The following is an 18,881-nucleotide window of genomic DNA, read 5'->3' as shown; positions in this document are numbered from 1 at the left end:
TACTGCTTTCAGACTGTGAGGCACTCAACTACCTAATTTCACTAATAAAGGAAGTGGGGAGTGGGGAGAAATGGGGAGATATATGTAGTGATGGCTTTCCATTTGCTTTTTGTGTGACCCTGACACATGACAGTAGTGTTTCCATGATAGCTAGAAATATGTTGTTTTTACATGAAAGCAGAGACTCATGGAAATTATCCCATGTCTGAAAAAGAAGTATTAGAAGCAACCACCATCATCTTTTTTTTTTATCTTGCACAAACATACTTATTCAGATAGAGGGTTTTCCCCCCTTTGTTCATTTGGATAAGTGCATTTGTACTGTACATTTTGTGAAAATGTAGCACAAAGACTTCTAGGTTGAAAGAACAAAGAGAACAGGTGGTTTTATCTGGGCTGTCCTGTTCCTAAAAACCTCATTCGTTTGGAGTCAGGAAGACACAGTTTTTCAGAAGCTGATGAACTGTCTCCTTAAGGAGACAGAAAGTGTCAGTTGAAAGTGTCAGCAGCCACCTGGCAGATAGGATTAGGAATCTGAGATAGGATTGAATAATATTACCAAGTGTTTTTAGGAATACAGGTTTGTGAGTGTGTTCTTGAACTGGGGCTGGATTAAACGCACGTAAGGAAGAGCAGGAGAATGGAGGCAGAGGATAGATTAGGGGAAAATGTAAAGCTGTATCATCCTTTTATATTCTTAAGTATATATCTGCTTATAGCTATCTTGAAATTATGGCAACAGGTTCATATATTTAAACATGGCCCTGCCTCAGTCCCGTAGAAGGGAGTAGAGACTCAATTTTTAACAGCAAAAACAGTAGCCATGAAACATTTCAACAGTAAACAAGATTCTCTAATTATGGGGATCTCATTTTGACACGAGACTTCATCATCCTTGAGTTTTACACACCAGATTCACCCCTCTTACGTTTTTAAGCATTATCTCACTTATTTTTTTTTTTGCCCTGCCTTACCTGGCTTCTTGTACGTCACGTAAATATAAAGAAAGAGCTCGACAGCGTACGTGATGACAGCTGCCCACCAGTTGATGACGAACATGACTCCACAACACAGAATTGCTCCGAAAAGGGATACCCACATGTTGTAATACCTGAAAGCAGGTCTCCAACCTGCAGAAATCACAAATGGGCTAAGTCAATACTAAGAAAGGCCAAGAAGATGGAAACTGTACCTACGAGATCAATGGCCTCGTTTGTTTATTGAATTTATGTACTGTGTTTGCATGAGGACATGCCCTAACTTCCAAGTTGTTATTCTAGTGCGTGAAATAGCAAGAGCGCAAGTCTTGTTTGTTGCGCTTGTCAACGGAAAGAACTGTTAGCTGGACACATGTGCAGCTGTAGGAGGAAAGAGACTTTGAGGCTGTTTCTAGAGTTCTCATCCACTCTAGTACAGTGGTACCTTGGTTCTCAAACTTAATCTGTTCTGGGAGTCCGTTCGACTCCTGAAACCATTCGAAAACCAAGACACAGCTTCTGATTGGCTGCAGGAGCTTCCTGCACTCAGTCGGAAGCTGCAGAAGCCACGTTGGATGTCCGGCTTCCAAAAAACGTTTGCAAACCGGAACACTCACATCCGGGTTTTGGGCGTTCAGGAGCCAATTTGTTCGACAACTAAGCCGTTCAAGAACCAAGGTATGACTGGATACGTAAAAATAAAATAAAAATCAATTGGTGTCAAACTATGTTTGCATGGTTTTGTAATTACAGTGGAACCTCGGTTTATGAACACCTCAGTTTACAAATTTTCGGTTTATGAATGCCACGGACCCAGTTTATGAACAGACTTCCGGAACCAATTACACCCATGCTTCGGGTTAAGTACGCTTCAGGTTGAGTACTCCGCGGACCCGTCTGGAACGGATTAATCCATTTTCCATTACTTTCAATGGGAAAGTTCGCTTCAGTTTATGAACGCTTCAGGTTGAGTACTCCGCGGACCCGTCTGGAACAGATTAATCCACTTTCCATTACTTTCAATGGGAAAGTTTGCTTCAGTTTATGAACGCTTCAGTTTATGAACAGACTTCCGGAACCAATTACACCCATGCTTCAGGTTAAGTACGCTTCAGGTTGAGTACTCCGCGGACCCGTCTGGAACAGATTAATCCACTTTCCATTACTTTCAACGGGAAAGTTCGCTTCAGTTTATGAACGCTTCAGGTTGAGTACTCCGCGAACCCATCTGGAACAGATTAATCCACTTTCCATTACTTTCAATGGGAAAGTTTGCTTCAGTTTATGAACGCTTCAGTTTATGAACAGACTTCCGGAACCAATTACACCCATGCTTCAGGTTAAGTACGCTTCAGGTTGAGTACTCCGCGGACCCGTCTGGAACAGATAAATCCACTTTCCATTACTTTCAATGCGAAAGTTCACTTCAGTTTATGAACGCTTCAGTTTATGAACAGACTTCCAGAACCAATTATGTTCATAAACCGAGGTACCACTGTACTTAATCTGTTCCGGGAGTCCGCTTGACTCCCAAAACTGTTCAAAAACCAAGGAGCAACTTCCGATTGGCTGCAGAAGCTTCCTGCACTCCGCCGGAAGCCGCGTCGGATGTTCGGCTTCCGAAAAACATTTGCAAGCAGAAACACTCACTTCCGGATTTGCGGCGTCCGGGAGCCAATTTGTTTGGGAGCCAAGCTGTTCAAGTTCCCGGGTACCACTGTACCGTAACCCATAGCATTTGGAGGATATACAGTAATTGGTCCTGGGGTTCTTGCCGGGCTGGACCTAATCTGCAATTGTTTCGCTCTGCAGATAATTAGGGGAAGTCTGTCTTTTGAAACCTGCACTCTGATCAAGCAGCAGCATGAGCCCTGATGGGAACAGAGTTAAGATATATATTTATGCCACCACTGTGGTTTCGCCCATGCTGGAAAGATGAGAGCTTGTTTCTCTGCAGCTGAAATAAATGTCTCCAAGCGATTTGCAGCTTGTCTATGGCTAAAAGGGAAGTAGAGCTGTAAGCTCTGGCTCTTGCTCAATTGACAAGGAGAGGATGTAAGTAAAGGGCACACTTTATTTATTTCCTTTGTGGTGGAGCACTATAATAAAACAGCCACTGAAAAAGAAAATCCGAGTGATGGCCTTTCCTTCTAAAAATGATATGTAGCTGCCATTTTTTAAATTGGTATTATTGAATAGCATTGTGTTATGTCAAAAAGGCACCAATATTGGGGTTTGGCAATATGCAAAGCATATACATTTAACTGATTTTTAAAAAATGGATAATTCCTCAACTAAAAACTTAAGGGATGCCCTTAGTAAAAAAAATTATAAAATCAACTAATGGAAGATAAAGTTAGAGGTTTTTAAAAATTATTACTAAGCGGTATGTATATCTTGTCAAACAAAATAGATTCCATCTATATTTTGTTACTTTTCTTATGTCAACTGCTTTTTGATGTCTGCTTTTATTGCTATTTTTAATGACTATTTTATACCATTTTAGGTAAACCAATTTCCCCAATTAAGTGGCATATAAATCTTGCTAAATAAATAAAGTAATAATGTATTAAACTAAAAACAAATGTATAGAACTTAAAAGTTCAATCTTTTTCTTGCACCTGTGGATTGGATAATTTCCTCCACCTTTCTTTGATTTGCAGTGGGCTGTGACATTCCACACCGCCTCCAATCTTTACTAGACTAGAATTTATACTTCAAAGAGAGAGAGAATACTAGCCTTATCTCCCATTTTTCCTTTTTCTTTCTTCAGCTTTCAAGTCTCAATTCACAAAAATTAAAAGGACCTTTTGTTTTGGCATATGTGGATATTATTCATAGATGCCAAGTTTTCCCTTTTCTCGCGAGGAAGCCTATTCAGCATAAGGGAAAATCCCTTTAAAAAAGGGATAACTTGGCAGCTATGATATAATTAGAGATGGGAAGGTCTGGGGGGAAAACCCAGAAAGATGGGGGGCAGGTTCCCCCGTCCCCCCTCCAGAAAAACAACAACAGTTTGATATAGTTTGATTATTACACACACACACACACACACACACACACACACACACACACACACATTTTTCCGGGGGGGGGGGGGATGGCTTTGGAAATGCTGTACTGTTTTAATATTCGGTTGGAAGCCGCCCAGAGTGGCTGGGGAAACCCAGCCAGATGGGTGGGGTATAAATAATAATATATTATTATTATTATTATTATTATTATTATTATTATTATTATTATTAAAAGGAAAAAACCTGCCCCCCCTTTTCCCGGTTTTCCCCCAGGCCTTTTCCAGGCCTCTAGAGATGTACCGAAAACCATGTGAATAAACTTTATATAACTTGTTGCCTACCATCCGATGCTGTTCATCAGGTTGTAGGATAATCCTCCTAGTGTTTAATAACCTAATTTTGCATTCAACTGGATTTGGTGGGGTATCATCTTGAATGCAAAACTTTAATTTCTTTTCTTTTAAGATATTTTGTTAAGCACCTAGAGCACCTTTGACAAAGAAACATGGTTAAATAATGAACTGAGGGGAATTTGGGCTGGCGTGGCTTTGTTCCACTTGGTAGATCACAAGTTGTTCAACCTTTATTCCCTTTCTGTTTTCTTAGTCAATTCTATCAATCTAAATACAGTAAATAGAATAGTTGTCCACTAAAGCTTATCTCACAATATCTCAGGTTAGGCTATAAAACAGTGGAATGTTTTTCTCCTAAAGTAGTGAAATATTTTGTCTTCAGCAAATGGGATACAAATCTGCCAGAAGTAGGGCAAAGCTGATTTTTAAGAAGGAAAGTGATTGTTGCAATTCATACACAAGTAATATAAAAAAATAAACACAACAGTGATTTTCTGGAGTGTCTTCTCACAAATCCAAGTTGCTTACCTACACTGGGGACTTCTATACATATTTTTGGTGACTGGTTAGAGTGGGCAATACGGGCAATAAGTTGCCATCATAATGTTAGTGTTAGCACCACTTTCTCCTAACAGCACAAATGGTTTTAAATATGACATACATGATAGATAGAGCTGAAAACAGAAAATGAAACACTAACCTGGAGATTTTGCATACGATGCATGGAAACAAGAGAAATTGATAAGTGCGTACGAAGCCAGGAAGAAGTTGGAGATGATGGGCGCGATGGTGTTCAGCTCAGCTGTAGTGGGGGTGGGAATAACAAACTAGATGTTAGCTGTGCAGGTATCTGAAGAGAGTCAGTTTTAGATATTGGGGGTCTATCAAGTTGATGGACTATGCCGAAATGGCAAAGTTAACTGGGAAGCTCAGGAATCAAGATTTTTTTTTTTTAAAAAAAAGAATAGGAAACGTTTATAATGTATATACAAAACCATTGTAAACAGGTCAAAACATTAGCAGGATTTAAAATACACTTGTAACGTAACAGAATGTATAGATAACTTAGGAAGATGAAAAATTGGAGAAGTATGCAGTTGAAAATAGAATCAAAAAGGACCCATGGATGGGATGGGGGGAAGTCAGGAGATGAAGAGCAATCTCGATATTTGGATTTTGTGCTGGGTTTTTTTAAAATGTATGTTTGTTTTCTTTTTTCTTTTCTTTCTTTCTCTCTTTTTGAAAATCAAACAAACAGAGAGAGAGAGAGAGAGAGAGAGAGAGAGAGTATACACACACGCACACACACACACACACACACACATACACATGATATTGGGGTCTGCTAACTGGGGCTACTGGGAGCTGGAGCCTGACAGCATCTCAGGGGGCGCAGTTTTCCCATTCTTGGGATACGGTGTGTAAAGAATGGAGTATTCCATTCATTATCTGCTTTTTCATCTTTGGAAAAACCCCAGCACACTAGGTATCTTGGCTGCAGAAATGACTTACTTTTCTTAGATAAAAGGTATATCTACCCTAACTGTCGTGACTTCACCCAAACGATTATGGGAATGGTTGTTTGCTGAGAATTTGCTCCCCTAAGGTGTGCATTACACCCAATATGCCAGCAAGTTTGGAAAACTCAGCAATGGCCAGAGGATTGGAGAAGATCAGTCTACATCCCAATTCCAAAGAAGGGCAGTGCCAAAGAATGCTCCAACTACCGCACAATTGCGCTCATTTCACACGCTAGCAAGGTTATGCTTAAAATTCTACAAGGCAGGCTTAAGCAGTATGTGGACCGAGAACTCCCAGAAGTGCAAGCTGGATTTCGAAAGGGCAGAGGAACCAGAGACCAAATAGCAAACATGCGCTGGATTATGGAGAAAGCTAGAGAGTTCCAGAAAAACGTCTACTTCTGCTTCATTGACTATGCAAAAGCCTTTGACTGTGTCGAACACAGCAAACTATGGCAAGTTCTTAAAGAAATGGGAGTGCCTGATCACCTCATCTGTCTCCTGAGAAATCTCTATGTGGGACAAGAAGCTACAGTTAGAACTGGATATGGAACAACTGAGTGGTTCAAAATTGGGAAAGGAGTACGACAAGGTTGTATATTGTCTCCCTGCTTATTTAACTTATATGCAGAATTCATCATGCGAAAGGCTGGACTAGATGAATCCCAAGCCGGAATTAAGACTGCCGGAAGAAATATCAACAACCTCAGATATGCAGATGACACAACCTTGATGGCAGAAAGCGAGGAGGAATTAAAGAACCTTTTAATGAGGGTGAAAGAGGAGAGCGCAAAATATGGTCTGAAGCTCAACATCAAAAAAACCAAGATCATGGCCACTGGTCCCATCACCTCCTGGCAAATAGAAGGGGAAGAAATGGAGGCAGTGAGAGATTTCACCTTCTTGGGCTCCTTGATCACTGCAGATGGTGACAGCAGTCACGAAATTAAAAGACGCCTGCTTCTTGGGAGAAAAGCAATGACAGACCTAGACAGCATCTTAAAAAGCAGAGACATCACCTTGCCGACAAAGGTCCGTATAGTTAAAGCTATGGTTTTCCCAGTAGTGATGTATGGAAGTGAGAGCTGGACCATAAAGAAGGCTGATAGCCGAAGAATTGATGCTTTTGAATTGTGGCGCTGGAGGAGACTCTTGAGAGTCCCATGGACTGCAAGAAGATCAAACCTATCCATTCTTAAGGAAATCAGCCCTGAGTGCTCCCTGGAAGGACAGATCGTGAAGCTGAGGCTCCAATACTTTGGCCACCTCATGAGAAGAGAAGAATCCTTGGAAAAGACCCTGATGTTGGGAAAGATTGAGGGCACTAGGAGAAGGGGACGTCAGAGGACAAGATGGTTGGATAGTGTTCTCGAGACTACGAACATGAGTTAGACCAAACTGCGGGAGGCAGTGCAAGACAGGAGTGCCTGGCGTGCTGTGGTCCATGGGGTCACGAAGAGTCGGACACGACTAAACGACTAAACAACAACAAGGTGTGCATTATTGCAGCTTTCCCTGACTGGTGCCCTTCAGACATTTTGGACTCCCAACTCTCATCAGCCCCGGGCAGCTTGGCCAAGGTTAATGGATGGTGGAAGCTGTGGTCAAATAATATTTGGAATACATTCGGTTGGCCAAGGCTACATAACTGAATAAACTAAGTGCATTAGTGTAATGTCTGGTACGTCTTCAATGCCTACACACACACACCCCTGCATATCCCTTGAGAAGTGTTCAGGAGGGCTGCTTCTCAGCAGCACGCAAAGGAACTACAGTGGTACCTCGGGTTACAGATGCTTCGGGATACAGACGCTTCAGGTTGCAGACTCCGCTAACGCAGAAAAAGTACCTCGGGTTAAGAACTTTGCTTCAGGATGAGAACAGAAATCGTGCTCTGGCGGTGCGGTGGCAGCAGGAGGCCCCATTAGCTAAAGTGGTGCTTCAGGTTAAGAACAGTTTCAGGTTAAGAACGGACCTCCGGAACGAATTAAGTCCTTACCTGAGGTACCACTGTACATACCAATTTAGAAACTATTGTTATAATATTTAATTAATTTAACAGCAATAATATTTGATGAATAAATTTAACAGCAGTAAATGTGTATATATGTGCGCGCGCACACAAAAAATTGTGTATTTTGCTTTTATTTTTATTTTGGGGGATTAAAAAACTTTTTAAAGGTGGAATATGAATAAATAATGAATCTGGGACAGAAATATTTTGTACCAGAGTTAGTTTTACATCCAATGCAGACCCTCCAAATGTCCCTATTTTCCAGGGACGTCCCTGATTTTGGAGAAGTCGTCCCGGTTTCTGATTTGATCCCAGAATGTCCCACTTGTCCTTAGGATGTCCCTATTTTCATTGGGAAAATGTTAGAAGGTACGGAGTTATCTGACTCTGGAGCCGTCTGAAGGCAATCCTGTACAGTTGTCCCTTGGTTCTCGAACGCCTTGTGAGTTGAACGTTTTGGTTCCTGAACGCCGCAAACCTGGAAGTGAGTGTTCTGGTTTGCGGACGTTTTCTGGAAGCTGAACGTCCAATGCAGCAACCACAGCTTCCAATTGAGTGCAGGAAGCTCCTGCAGCCAATCAGAACCTTGGTTTTTGAATGTTTTCAGAAGTTGAACGGACTTCCGTCCGAGAACCAAGGTACAACTGTATAGGGAAGGTTGTGTTTTTTTTATGTTTTACTACGTTTTTATGTAAGTTGGAAGCTGCCCAAAGTAGCTGGGACAACCCAGTAAGATGTGTGGGGTGTAAATAGTAAAATTATCATGATGCAATGGGAAGTCCCTATTTTCATCAGAGAAATGTTGGGAAGTTTGCCAATGCATTTCTTAAAAACATAAGGATTGTCAAGGCTTTTGTTTTGTTTTGTTAGGATTCTCCTTAGAAGAGAATAGACATGGTGTGCACCTAGATCAAAAAGCCTCTTTTGTACAGTGACAAAGCGTCATGTATCCAAAATAGAAAGCCAGGTACAAAATGAAACATTACAAGCTGGAATCGGTTATGATCAAATGAGAGGGACTGCAGCTGAAATCTCCCAGGAATCAGTGCTGTGAACCTGATATGAAGGCAAGTTGAATTCGCTGTGCTAATGGTTTGGAACAGTAGGCCTTTGATTTATGTAGACAGGTTTTTCAAAAACAAGACTTATGCTACATTGGGGAAAGTTCCTTGAAGGGCAATCGCTTGATTTCTTAAGGTATTGAGCCAGACATATGCATGCTCCTTGAGGTAACTGCAGATACTGAACGACTTTGACATCAAACAAAACCTTTAAGAGAACAAAAAACTTCCTTGGGTTCTCTTGTTTCACTCTATTCAGCTGACTGCTTGCCTGCTATTCCTGTTGGATAATGGGGATTTTGCCGCTGCCTGAATTCCTACTTGTGTTAGGCACCCTAGGCCTTTAAAGTTCTATTATCCAAGCCTTATTTATCCAAAATGAGATGGATCTGCGCCCTTTTCAGTATATTTCCAATGGAGTCCTTGTGTCCTCATTTCCCTAGCCCAATTATGTTTACTGGTCCATCCATTAGGATATATCCAGTGGTTTCCCCCCCTCTGATTTTGACTCAAGAAAATCACCATTTTATAATTCAATTCGGGGAAAATAAATACAGTAAATGGACAAAAGTACAAAGATTCACAAAATGTTTAAGGGTGTGCGTCCTCTTGCTTCCCCCCAGAAAAAAAAAGCACTGGATATATCTGCTCACAAACCAGCAAATTAGTTTGTGCTGCCTGAAGCAACCAGTAGGTGATAGCCAAGGACAGAGCCGGGGAACATGCCCTTGGACCTGCCTGTCAGAAGTGGTGACAGAGGATATGACCTGGTTCTTACAAGTGTGGAACAGGTGTGGCACTGTAGAAGTGACAATTCCACTGATTGAAGTTGTCAGGTGGGCGCATGGGGCGTTAAGATGTTCAAAGTGGTATCGTTGCGCATTAAATGTATGCTGTGATCGTGGCTTAAGATAGGACTTTAGCAGGCTAATCTCAAGCAACTCTCCTGACTTTGATGAAAGCTCTGAGCGGAAGATGCATTAACAATCAATGTCGACAAAAAATGTATGCCCTTCCTTTTTTACATATGCCTTTTCCTTGCAATATGATGATGATTCTGTTTGTTTGTTTGTTTAGCCTAACAGTTGAAATAGCATTTTCTAGTGGTGGGGTTCTGAAAAAAATTTAAAAAATTGGGGGGGGGGATATTGTCTATGATGAGTTTTAAAAATGTTTAAACCAACATTTGTGGAGGGAAGTAAGCCTTTCTTTGACATTCCAAATGATAAGAGGAGGGTTTTCACATATGGAACAACAGCAGCGAGAATGCTGATTGCCAAAAATGGGAAGGGGGAGAAAACTCCTACTAAGGAAGAATGGGAAATTAAACTACGTGAATACTTGGAACTAGCAAAAATGACAGAGGTAATCAGGAATCAATCAAAACAAAAATTTAAAAAGGAGCGGGATTGTTACAGAAGGTATTTGGAAAAAAAACATTGTTCCCAAACAATACCTTTAATGCATTCCGATTAAAATTTGCAAAGTAGATAACAGATAGATAATGTATACTATGTAAGATAAGTGATTTAAAGGAAAATAAGCACACAGTCATAAAGATAATGAAGAAGTAAGGAGCCGCAATGAGGTGGAGGGAAGTCACATTCAAAGAATTTAAGACTTTAAGACTTAAGAATTAATGTGACAGCATTATCAGATGTTGAATTATTTTGGTTATTTTTGTGTGTAATTTAATGTGAAGGAAGAATGGAATATTTGTACAATTAATTAAACTAAAAACTCAATATAGTGTGTGTGTGTGTGTGTGTGTGTGTGTGTGTGTGTGTGTGTGTGTAAGCATTTTCAGAAATACAAGGAATGGTTCCAAAGGAGGTTTAGGGTTGATAAAGGGGGAAAAAAACTATTGGGGGGAAAGCGCTATTTGTGATATACACACCTATCAGAATAAAGGCCATGGCAATGATGAATGTCAGAACGTATCCTCTAATTGGCTCGTTGTTCTTGCCATATCCTTTGGCAAAGAAGTGGAGTGCTCGGTAGATGTTATCCTTGCAGAGAGCCTGTCAAAAGAGCAGAACTTAGTTCAGAAAGGTAGGGCTGGGTGTGTTGAATGCAACAAAAAAGTTTTTTTCCAAATGTGAAATGGGGATGGGTGGGAGGGAGGGAGGCATAAATGACACTTTAACTCCAGCACAGCCTTTTCTTGGGAGCCAACATAATTGGTTTCAGAAATTACCATGGTATAGGATGCAACTACTGTATGAAGAAATGGGAAAAAAACACACCGTTCTGGTAATGTAAGAATTGGCCATCAATTTCATCACAATGGGGTGGGAAGCCTACATCTTTTCCAAGAGTGCCTTATTGTAAACCTGGATCTGGCTGGCAATCGAATAGGTACAGCACCTGCTCAAATTGTTCAGCCCACAACGACTGGCATGTGGCAACCAACTTTGCTTCCTCAGTGCCATTCATTGCCCTAACTCTGTATATCAGATCCAGCTGGTTAAAAAAAACAACGTTGTGCAAGGCATACCCATGCATGTGGACCAACCAATTAGACACAAAATAATAATAATAATAATAATAATAATAATAATAATAATAATAAATTTTTATTTATACCCCGCCCTCCCCAGTCAAAAACCGGGCTCAGGGCGGCTGACACCAACAGAACCACAATAAAACATAAAAACAATTAATTAAAATACAGATTAAAACACAGTATCAAAATTTAAAGTGCAGCCCCATTTCAAGTAGGCCATAAGTGGCTGACACCAACAGAACCACAATAAATCATAAATACAATTAATTAAAATACAGATTAAAATACAGTATTAAAATTTAAAGTGCAGCCTCATTTCAAGTAGGCCATAAATCCAAGCCATGAGGGAGAAAAACACAGGGGTCAGGCTGAGTCTAACCCAAAGGCCAGGCGGAACAGCTCTGTCTTGCAGGCCCTGCGGAAAGATGACAAATCCCGCAGGGCCCTGGTCTCCTGGGAAAGAGCGTTCCACCAGGTTGGGGCCAGTACTGAAAAGGCCCTGGCTCTAGTAGAGGCCAATCTAGCCATCTTATGACTCGGGATCTCCAGAATATTATTATTTGTGGACCTTAAGGTCCTCCGCGTGGCATACCAGGAGAGGCGGTCCCGTAGGTACGAGGGTCCCAAGTCGCATAGGGCTTTAAAGGTCAAAACCAGCACCTTAAACCTGATCCTGTACTCCACCGGGAGCCAGTGCAGCTGGTAAAGCACTGGATGAATGTGATCCCGCGGCCGGGACCCTGTAAGGAGCCTCGCCGCGGCATTCTGCACCCGCTGGAGTTTCTGGGTCACCTTTAAGGGCAACCCTGCGTAGAGCGAGTTACAATAGTCAAGCCTGGAGGTGATCGTCGCATGGATCACTGTGGCCAGATCGGGGCGAGAGAGGTAAGGGACCAACTGCTTGATGCGGCGGAGATGGAAAAATGCCACCTTTGCTGTGGATGCAACCTGCGCCTCCATGGAAAGGGAGGCGTCAAAGGTTACACCCAAACTCTTGACAGAAGGCGCTGGTACCAATTGAGCCCCTGCAAAAGATGGGAGTTGGCCCCCCAACCCCATGTCGCCCCGACCTAGCCAGAGAACCTCTGTCTTCGAAGGATTTAACTTCAGTCGGCTCCCACGTAGCCATCCAGCCACAGCTTCCAAGCACCTGGTAAGTGTGTCCGGGGCCGAGGCAGAGCAGCCGTCCATCAACAGATAGATCTGGGTGTCATCAGCATATTGATGACAACCCAGCCCAAAACTCCGGACAATCTGGGCAAGGGGGCGCATAAAGATATTAAAAAGCATTGGGGAAAGGATTGCGCCTTGCGGGACTCCACACACCAAGGGGTGCCGCGGCGACAACTCCCTCCCTAGCGCCACTCTCTGTCCCCGACCTGAGATGAAGGAACGCAGCCATTGTTGGACTGTGCCCTGAATCCCCACGTCGGCAAGGCGGTGGTCTAAAAGGTCATGATCGACCATATCGAAGGCTGCTGACAGGTCTAAAAGAATCAGCAGTCCCGACCCACCTCGATCCAGCTGTCTACGGAGATCATCTGTTAAGGCTACTAGAGCTGTCTCGGTCCCATGACCAGGGCGAAAGCCGGACTGAAATGGATCTAGAGCCGATGTTTCATCCAGAAACCTACCAAGCTGTTCGGCAACCACTCTCTCAATTATCTTACCCAGGTACGGAAGATTCGAAACCGGGCGATAATTGGATAGATCTAAAGGATCTAGAGATGTTTTCTTTAAGAGTGGACGCACCACTGCCTCCTTCAACTCCTCTGGGAAAGTCCCTGTGCCCAGGGACAAGTTGATGATCTCACCCAGGGGGGCCCGTACCTCATCTGGACATGCTCTAATCAGCCAAGACGGGCACGGGTCCAGGGAGCAAGTGGTGGGCCTTCCAGCTCGGAGGAATCTGTCTACATCGGCAGGGAGTATCTGATCGAATTGGTCCAATACTGAACTCGAAGACAGTCAAGGGGCCTCCAGTTCCGTTATTGTATCCAAATTGGCAGGGAGGTCACGGCGGAGTGTCAAGACTTTCTCCGCAAAAAAGCTCGCAAATGCCTCACAGCTATGGGTCAAATTCGTATTTAAATTTGGCTGTTCCTCTAGGGTTGTTAAAGACCTAATTATTCTAAAAAGTTGTGCTGGGCGAGAGCTAGCGGATGCAATGGAAGCTGAGAAGTAGGACTTTTTTGCAGCTTTCACCGCCATCTCATAGGCTTTCATAAGTTTCCTGTAAGATGTTCTTGAGGCTCCGTCGTGAGCACGCCGCCATACTCGCTCTAGCCGTCTAAGGTCCCGCTTCATTTTCCGAAGCTCCTCGGTAAACCAAGGGGCCCGGTTTCGGTGGGGTCGCAGAGGGCGCTTAGGTGCGATCTCATCGATGGCCGCCAAGAGCCGGTTATTCCAGTTCTCGACCAGCTCTTCTAATGAGCCGCCAGGGGGAGCAGGGTCCCGCAAGGCCTGACGGAATCCGTCAGGATCCATCAGCCTATGCGGGCGAGCCCAAATAGGCTCGCCACCCAAGCAGGGGAGGGGCGGGAAGTCAATCCTGGCTTTCAGAGCGTAGTGATCAGACCATGGCACTTCCACAGTTGGGGACATGATCACGTCTATACCCGCACCAAAGATCAAATCCAGCGTGTGGCCTGCTTGATGTGTGGGACCCAAAACAAACTGGGAGAGCCCTAGTGTCGCCATGGAAGACACCAGATCCGGAACCCGTGAGGAGGGGGTGGCATCTGCATGGACGTTGAAGTCCCCCAAAACCAGTAGGTTAGGGAACTCCAAGGCCCAGCCTGCCACCACCTCCAGCAGGTCCGACAGGGTGGCTGCTGGTGCGCTAGGTGGTCGGTACACCAGCCAGACAGCCAAGCCCCCCTTGGTGCCCCACACTAGGCCAACACATTCAATGCCGGTGATTGATGGTGATGGCAGAGCTCTGAAAGAGCAATCCTCCCGGATTAACAGCGCTACCCCTCCCCCCCGACCCACAGTCCGCGACTGGTGGAGGACGGAGAAGCCCGGGGGGTGTTATCTCATGCAGGGCAACTACTTCGCCCACACGCACCCAGGTCTCAGTCACGCAAGCCAGGTTGACCTCCAGTGAGATGAAAAAGAAGAACAAGAAGAACAAGAGAGATTGTGCTTTTGGCCTTACCTGGAAAACCTTGGGTGCGCTGACAAGCGAAGTGAGAGCTGATGAAAGTGTTGCAGAAAATATTCCGGCAGTGATTAAAGGACCAAACCCTGAAACCATGCTCATGACCTTTTTTGGGGAAAACACACACACACACACAAAAGCCGTGAAGCTCATGTAAGCAAGGGTTCAAACAGAACATCCCAATGTTTCCTGTGGCCGCATTGATGGTAATACTACCATTTCCAACCTCCTCTCTATTATCTTTTAAGTCACCCATTAAAAACTCAATGAGTCTGTACCCAGCACTGCAAATTAACTGTTGTTGTCAAGAAAACCATTTTCCTGGTAATGTGGAAGACTGTTCTGTAATTCAGGCCTGCCCTGCTCTCACTAAAGCCAAAGGCAGTATTTTTATTTCTTTTGGAAATGGTGCCATTCAGAAACAGCATCATATTAAGAACGAGGTGTTCCAAGGAACAAGTCTGCTACATTTTTAAAAGTGAGTGATCTCCATGTCCTCTAAATAGAAGCCTACAAGTGTAATAATATCAAACCCAGACTTTATTCTTCAGATATTGAAAGATGGCATGTGCCAATATATTAATGGACAGTTTCCATCAGCAACTTTTCAGAAGCAGTTCTGTATCCATTTAAGGTGAAGAGCTCTTCAGTTTGTCTTTGCCATGCTACTAACTGGAGCACCAAAACGGCAGATAGATAATGTAACTCTGGTTAGACCAATATTAGATGGAGTGTAAATAATTTTTAAACGTGTGTTTCTAATGCATATATTTAAAATTGTTTAAAAGAATGAGCTTCCAGGCTTACACAATTGTTCATAGAGTGGCTTGTCTTTATGCTCTGCATCATTTAGAATGCAATTTAGCAGTACACAAGTAGGTCCACTGCTCTGCTTTGCTTCTCTTTGGAACCTGAACTTGTGAGGAGTCTTGGCTTTTCCCATTCAATTCAGATGAGGTGGCAGGTCTTAGGAAAGTCAATTGAAAAATTGCGTTTTTATGGCATTTTCCGAACAAAGGGCAACAATTTGGGGGGTCCTCCTAAAAAAAAGTTCAACAACCTTTGGGGTGTCCTGTTACTTTTTGAAGTATGGCAACCCAGGCATCCTTTTGCACAAGCACAATTACGGTACACCTCCCCCCCCCTCACAGTTGCAGTGAGCTGCGAAGCTATGGGGTGCATGAGATTCTGTGTACAAATTGGAACTCCTTTGGGTGCATATCTAATACAATCTGTGGTGGGACAAAGGTGCTCATCTGATTTGCTGCTGCTTACCTGGAGGGGGAAGGCAGTGAGGAGGGCGATGTGGTGCAAACTCACCAGTGGTGCCAACCTGGTGCTTCTGCCTGTGCATTTGCACCACAATGCCCCCCCCAACCCTCACCTTCCCCTTCCCAGCAAGGAACAGCAACTCCCCTGCCAGGAAGTCAGGTAGTTACAACAACAGTAAGTCTGCAATCCTAAACACACTTATAAGCAACTGATCCCCATTTGGAAAGAGTGAGGTTTACTTCTTAGTGCAGGCATCCCCAAACTTCGGCCCTCCAGATGTTTTGGACTACAATTCCCATCTTCCCCGACCACTGGTCCTGTTAGCTAGAGATCATGGGAATTGTAGGCCAAAGCATCTGGAGGGCCGCAGTTTGGGGATGCCTGTCTTAGTGAAGATGCATGAGATATTGTGTTGTGAAACTCTTTCAAGACGGTGCATAACTGGAACTCTTTTGAACCTTGAAATTATTCACCAACCCATAATCACGTTTGGGTTTTGCACTACATTCTTCTCGTTCACTTGTAGTCCAGGCCTCAGAGAGGGTGAGCCTTTCTGGTTCAAGTTAGAAACTTTCTGGGCCATGATCATTAGAGCCTTTAAAGGTAACGGTAAAAGGGCCCCTGACCATCAAGTCCAGTCGTGTCCGACTCTGGGGTATGTAAAACACTGTCTGGGTATGTGAATTGACACATCAACAGCAGAATGGATTGAATCTCATTTCAGGTCATGTATCTTAGCTGGGGTGTTAACAAAGGTATTGAAAAAAAACCCCACAAAATGCACTCTGCTGCGTGGTTACCTTGTGTTCGTTTGTGTTATTATATATATAGTATGCAGCTTCCTCAGTTGTACAACACACATATGATTATACCAATTGCATAATTAGAGCTCTTTTGAACCTGGAAATTATTCATCAGCCCATAAGCACATGTCTGGGTTTTACAGCTGGAGAAATCATAGCCTAGGGCACAAGCAGATGATCCATTGCAATTCATTCCGGATACAACTGTATCATTGACGTTCCCCGTAGCATCACGTACGACACAAGCAGCTGTGGAAACAACAGCATATTATTATTTCCCTTCCTTGTGACAGGGGGAGAATACTTTCACCATGCCGCGTACATCTTCAGTTGCTTAATGCTTTTCCACCTCTATCATCTTGGGGCGGCAGGGCGCTGTTTCTTTCTCATCACTGCGAATAATGCCACTATTCATTAAAGCGGTGTTATTACTGCTCTACGTTTTGTGCTCAAGCCTAGTGTACATTCAACAAACTAGGACATGTGTGGAATTTGGAAATGCCCAGTGCCTGACCTGGATGGGTTTACTTAACCTTAAGGGGCATTTGCAGAATCTGAAAGGTAGTGGGGATCTTAGACTTATGAGACAGAAGTCTGTGAGAATGATAGGAAGTTCTATCATGAGCATGTTCTGCTATGCTTTAAAAATAGTGCAGATAGCTTGCCCTCATGCCACTAATTTCACAAAGCAACTACCATGGGCTCCAGCTATCAGAGACACAACCTAATGAGAACATAACAGCATCAGAAGTTCCCTGCTGGATCAGACCGGGGCATCATCCTGTTCTCACAGGCCGACGAGATGCCCATGGGAAGCCCACAGGCGGGATCTGGCTGCAAGAGCTCTCTTCCCTCCTGTGGTTTCCAGCAACTGGTATTCAGAAGACTGTCTCCAACAGTGGAGCATAGTCATTGTGGTCAGCAGCCACTGAATGGCTCGTGGATCCAATGTGAGCTCCGTCCTCAGAGCCCTCTTCAGGCAGGGTAAAGACTCTGGATTGGCTGGGCCAGGTAGATTCCAGGAGCCTGGCCTTCTGACCTTGGCTGTCTCCCTCATGTCCTGCTTGGATGGCTTTAAAAGAGGATTAGGCAAATTCATGGAGGAGGTGGCTATCAATGGCTGCTAGCCATGATTGCTATGTTCAAGTTCCACGGCATCTGAATACCACTTGCTGGAAATTGCAGGGAAGGGTGGAGAGCGTTACTGCCCTCAGGTTCTGCTTGCAAGCTTCCTACAAGCACCTGGCTGGCCACTGTGAGAACAGGGTGCTGGATTAGATGGGCCTTCGATCTGATCCAGCAGTGGTCTTCTTACTGATGCCTGGTCAACAGAGCAGGGACTCCTGCTAGCTACTCCACAGGCTCCAGCTCAAACTACCAGCATTAACAGGGAAGACTTGTAAGTTGGAAGGCTTTTATCCCAAGTCTGGATTCAAGCACAGCTGCTCTGAGTCCCTCCTGGCCGTGCAAGCAGCCAGCTGATCCGGCCTTGTGGGAAATTATCTTCCCTCCTTTTAAAGATGGCAATCAGCTAGTCCTTGAGAAAACCAGAACTGGTTTCTCTTGTCTTATCAACACATCTGATTGCCCTAATGGCAGTGATGCAAACAGGAAGAGGCAAGATGAAGGAGAACTGTTCTTTGAAAGTATTTTTCCTAGTTCGTTCTGATGGCACTTGTAGTTTTCCATAAGCCAAGCACTGGTGGAAGCTCTCCATATGATGAAGTCACAAGTTCAACACAGTGGAATAGTTCGACTCCATGAACTTTTCCTAGAAAAGGAGCCTCTTTAGCTATTTGTGAATCCACAGCTGATCCAATTCTATGCAGTGAAATGGTGAATGTTGTTTTCAAGTTTGTGTTTTTACTTACTAATAGACATCTGTTTTACTATATAAAAAATCCATAAGATAAACAAATAATGAGTGTAAGTGATGATCTGAGCACAAGACTTTAAACATACCTAAGAATATTAATTAGGAATATACAGTACTCTGGATTAGAATGCAAACATATGCTTCTTATTTACCTGCACAGATTGCTACACCTACATAAGCAATAGTTGTAACCAGAATGGCCAGCATTGTTCCTTTGGGTATAGCAGCTTGTGGATCCTAGAATATTACAATAAAAAGACTGCAATGAATAGTCATTTTAAAAACACACACACAGGGTTGCACATCCACTGCGTGTTTGCGT

The 18,881-nt window shown here is 43.6% G+C and overlaps 1 protein-coding gene across 2 annotated transcripts in view; it reads right to left on the bottom strand.

The window, feature by feature from the left end:
• SLC12A1 (solute carrier family 12 member 1) overlaps positions 1–18,881 on the bottom strand; it is a 67,602-nt gene that overhangs the window by 25,925 nt on the left and 22,796 nt on the right. For both annotated transcript variants that reach the window (XM_035131125.2, XM_035131126.2), the window contains exons 9-14: positions 18,712–18,796; positions 16,781–16,932; positions 14,606–14,713; positions 10,837–10,960; positions 5,045–5,146; positions 975–1,130 (exon numbers count right to left, since the gene is read on the bottom strand). In XM_035131125.2, the coding sequence (XP_034987016.2) occupies positions 975–1,130; positions 5,045–5,146; positions 10,837–10,960; positions 14,606–14,713; positions 16,781–16,932; positions 18,712–18,796 (727 nt within the window). The remainder of the gene's footprint in view (positions 1–974; positions 1,131–5,044; positions 5,147–10,836; positions 10,961–14,605; positions 14,714–16,780; positions 16,933–18,711; positions 18,797–18,881) is intronic.

This window comes from Zootoca vivipara, chromosome 14 (assembly GCF_963506605.1).
Source record: "Zootoca vivipara chromosome 14, rZooViv1.1, whole genome shotgun sequence".
Lineage (NCBI taxonomy): Eukaryota > Metazoa > Chordata > Lepidosauria > Squamata > Lacertidae > Zootoca > Zootoca vivipara.
Note: the sequence above shows the minus strand (reverse complement) of the source record. Positions and strands in the feature narration are given on the sequence as shown.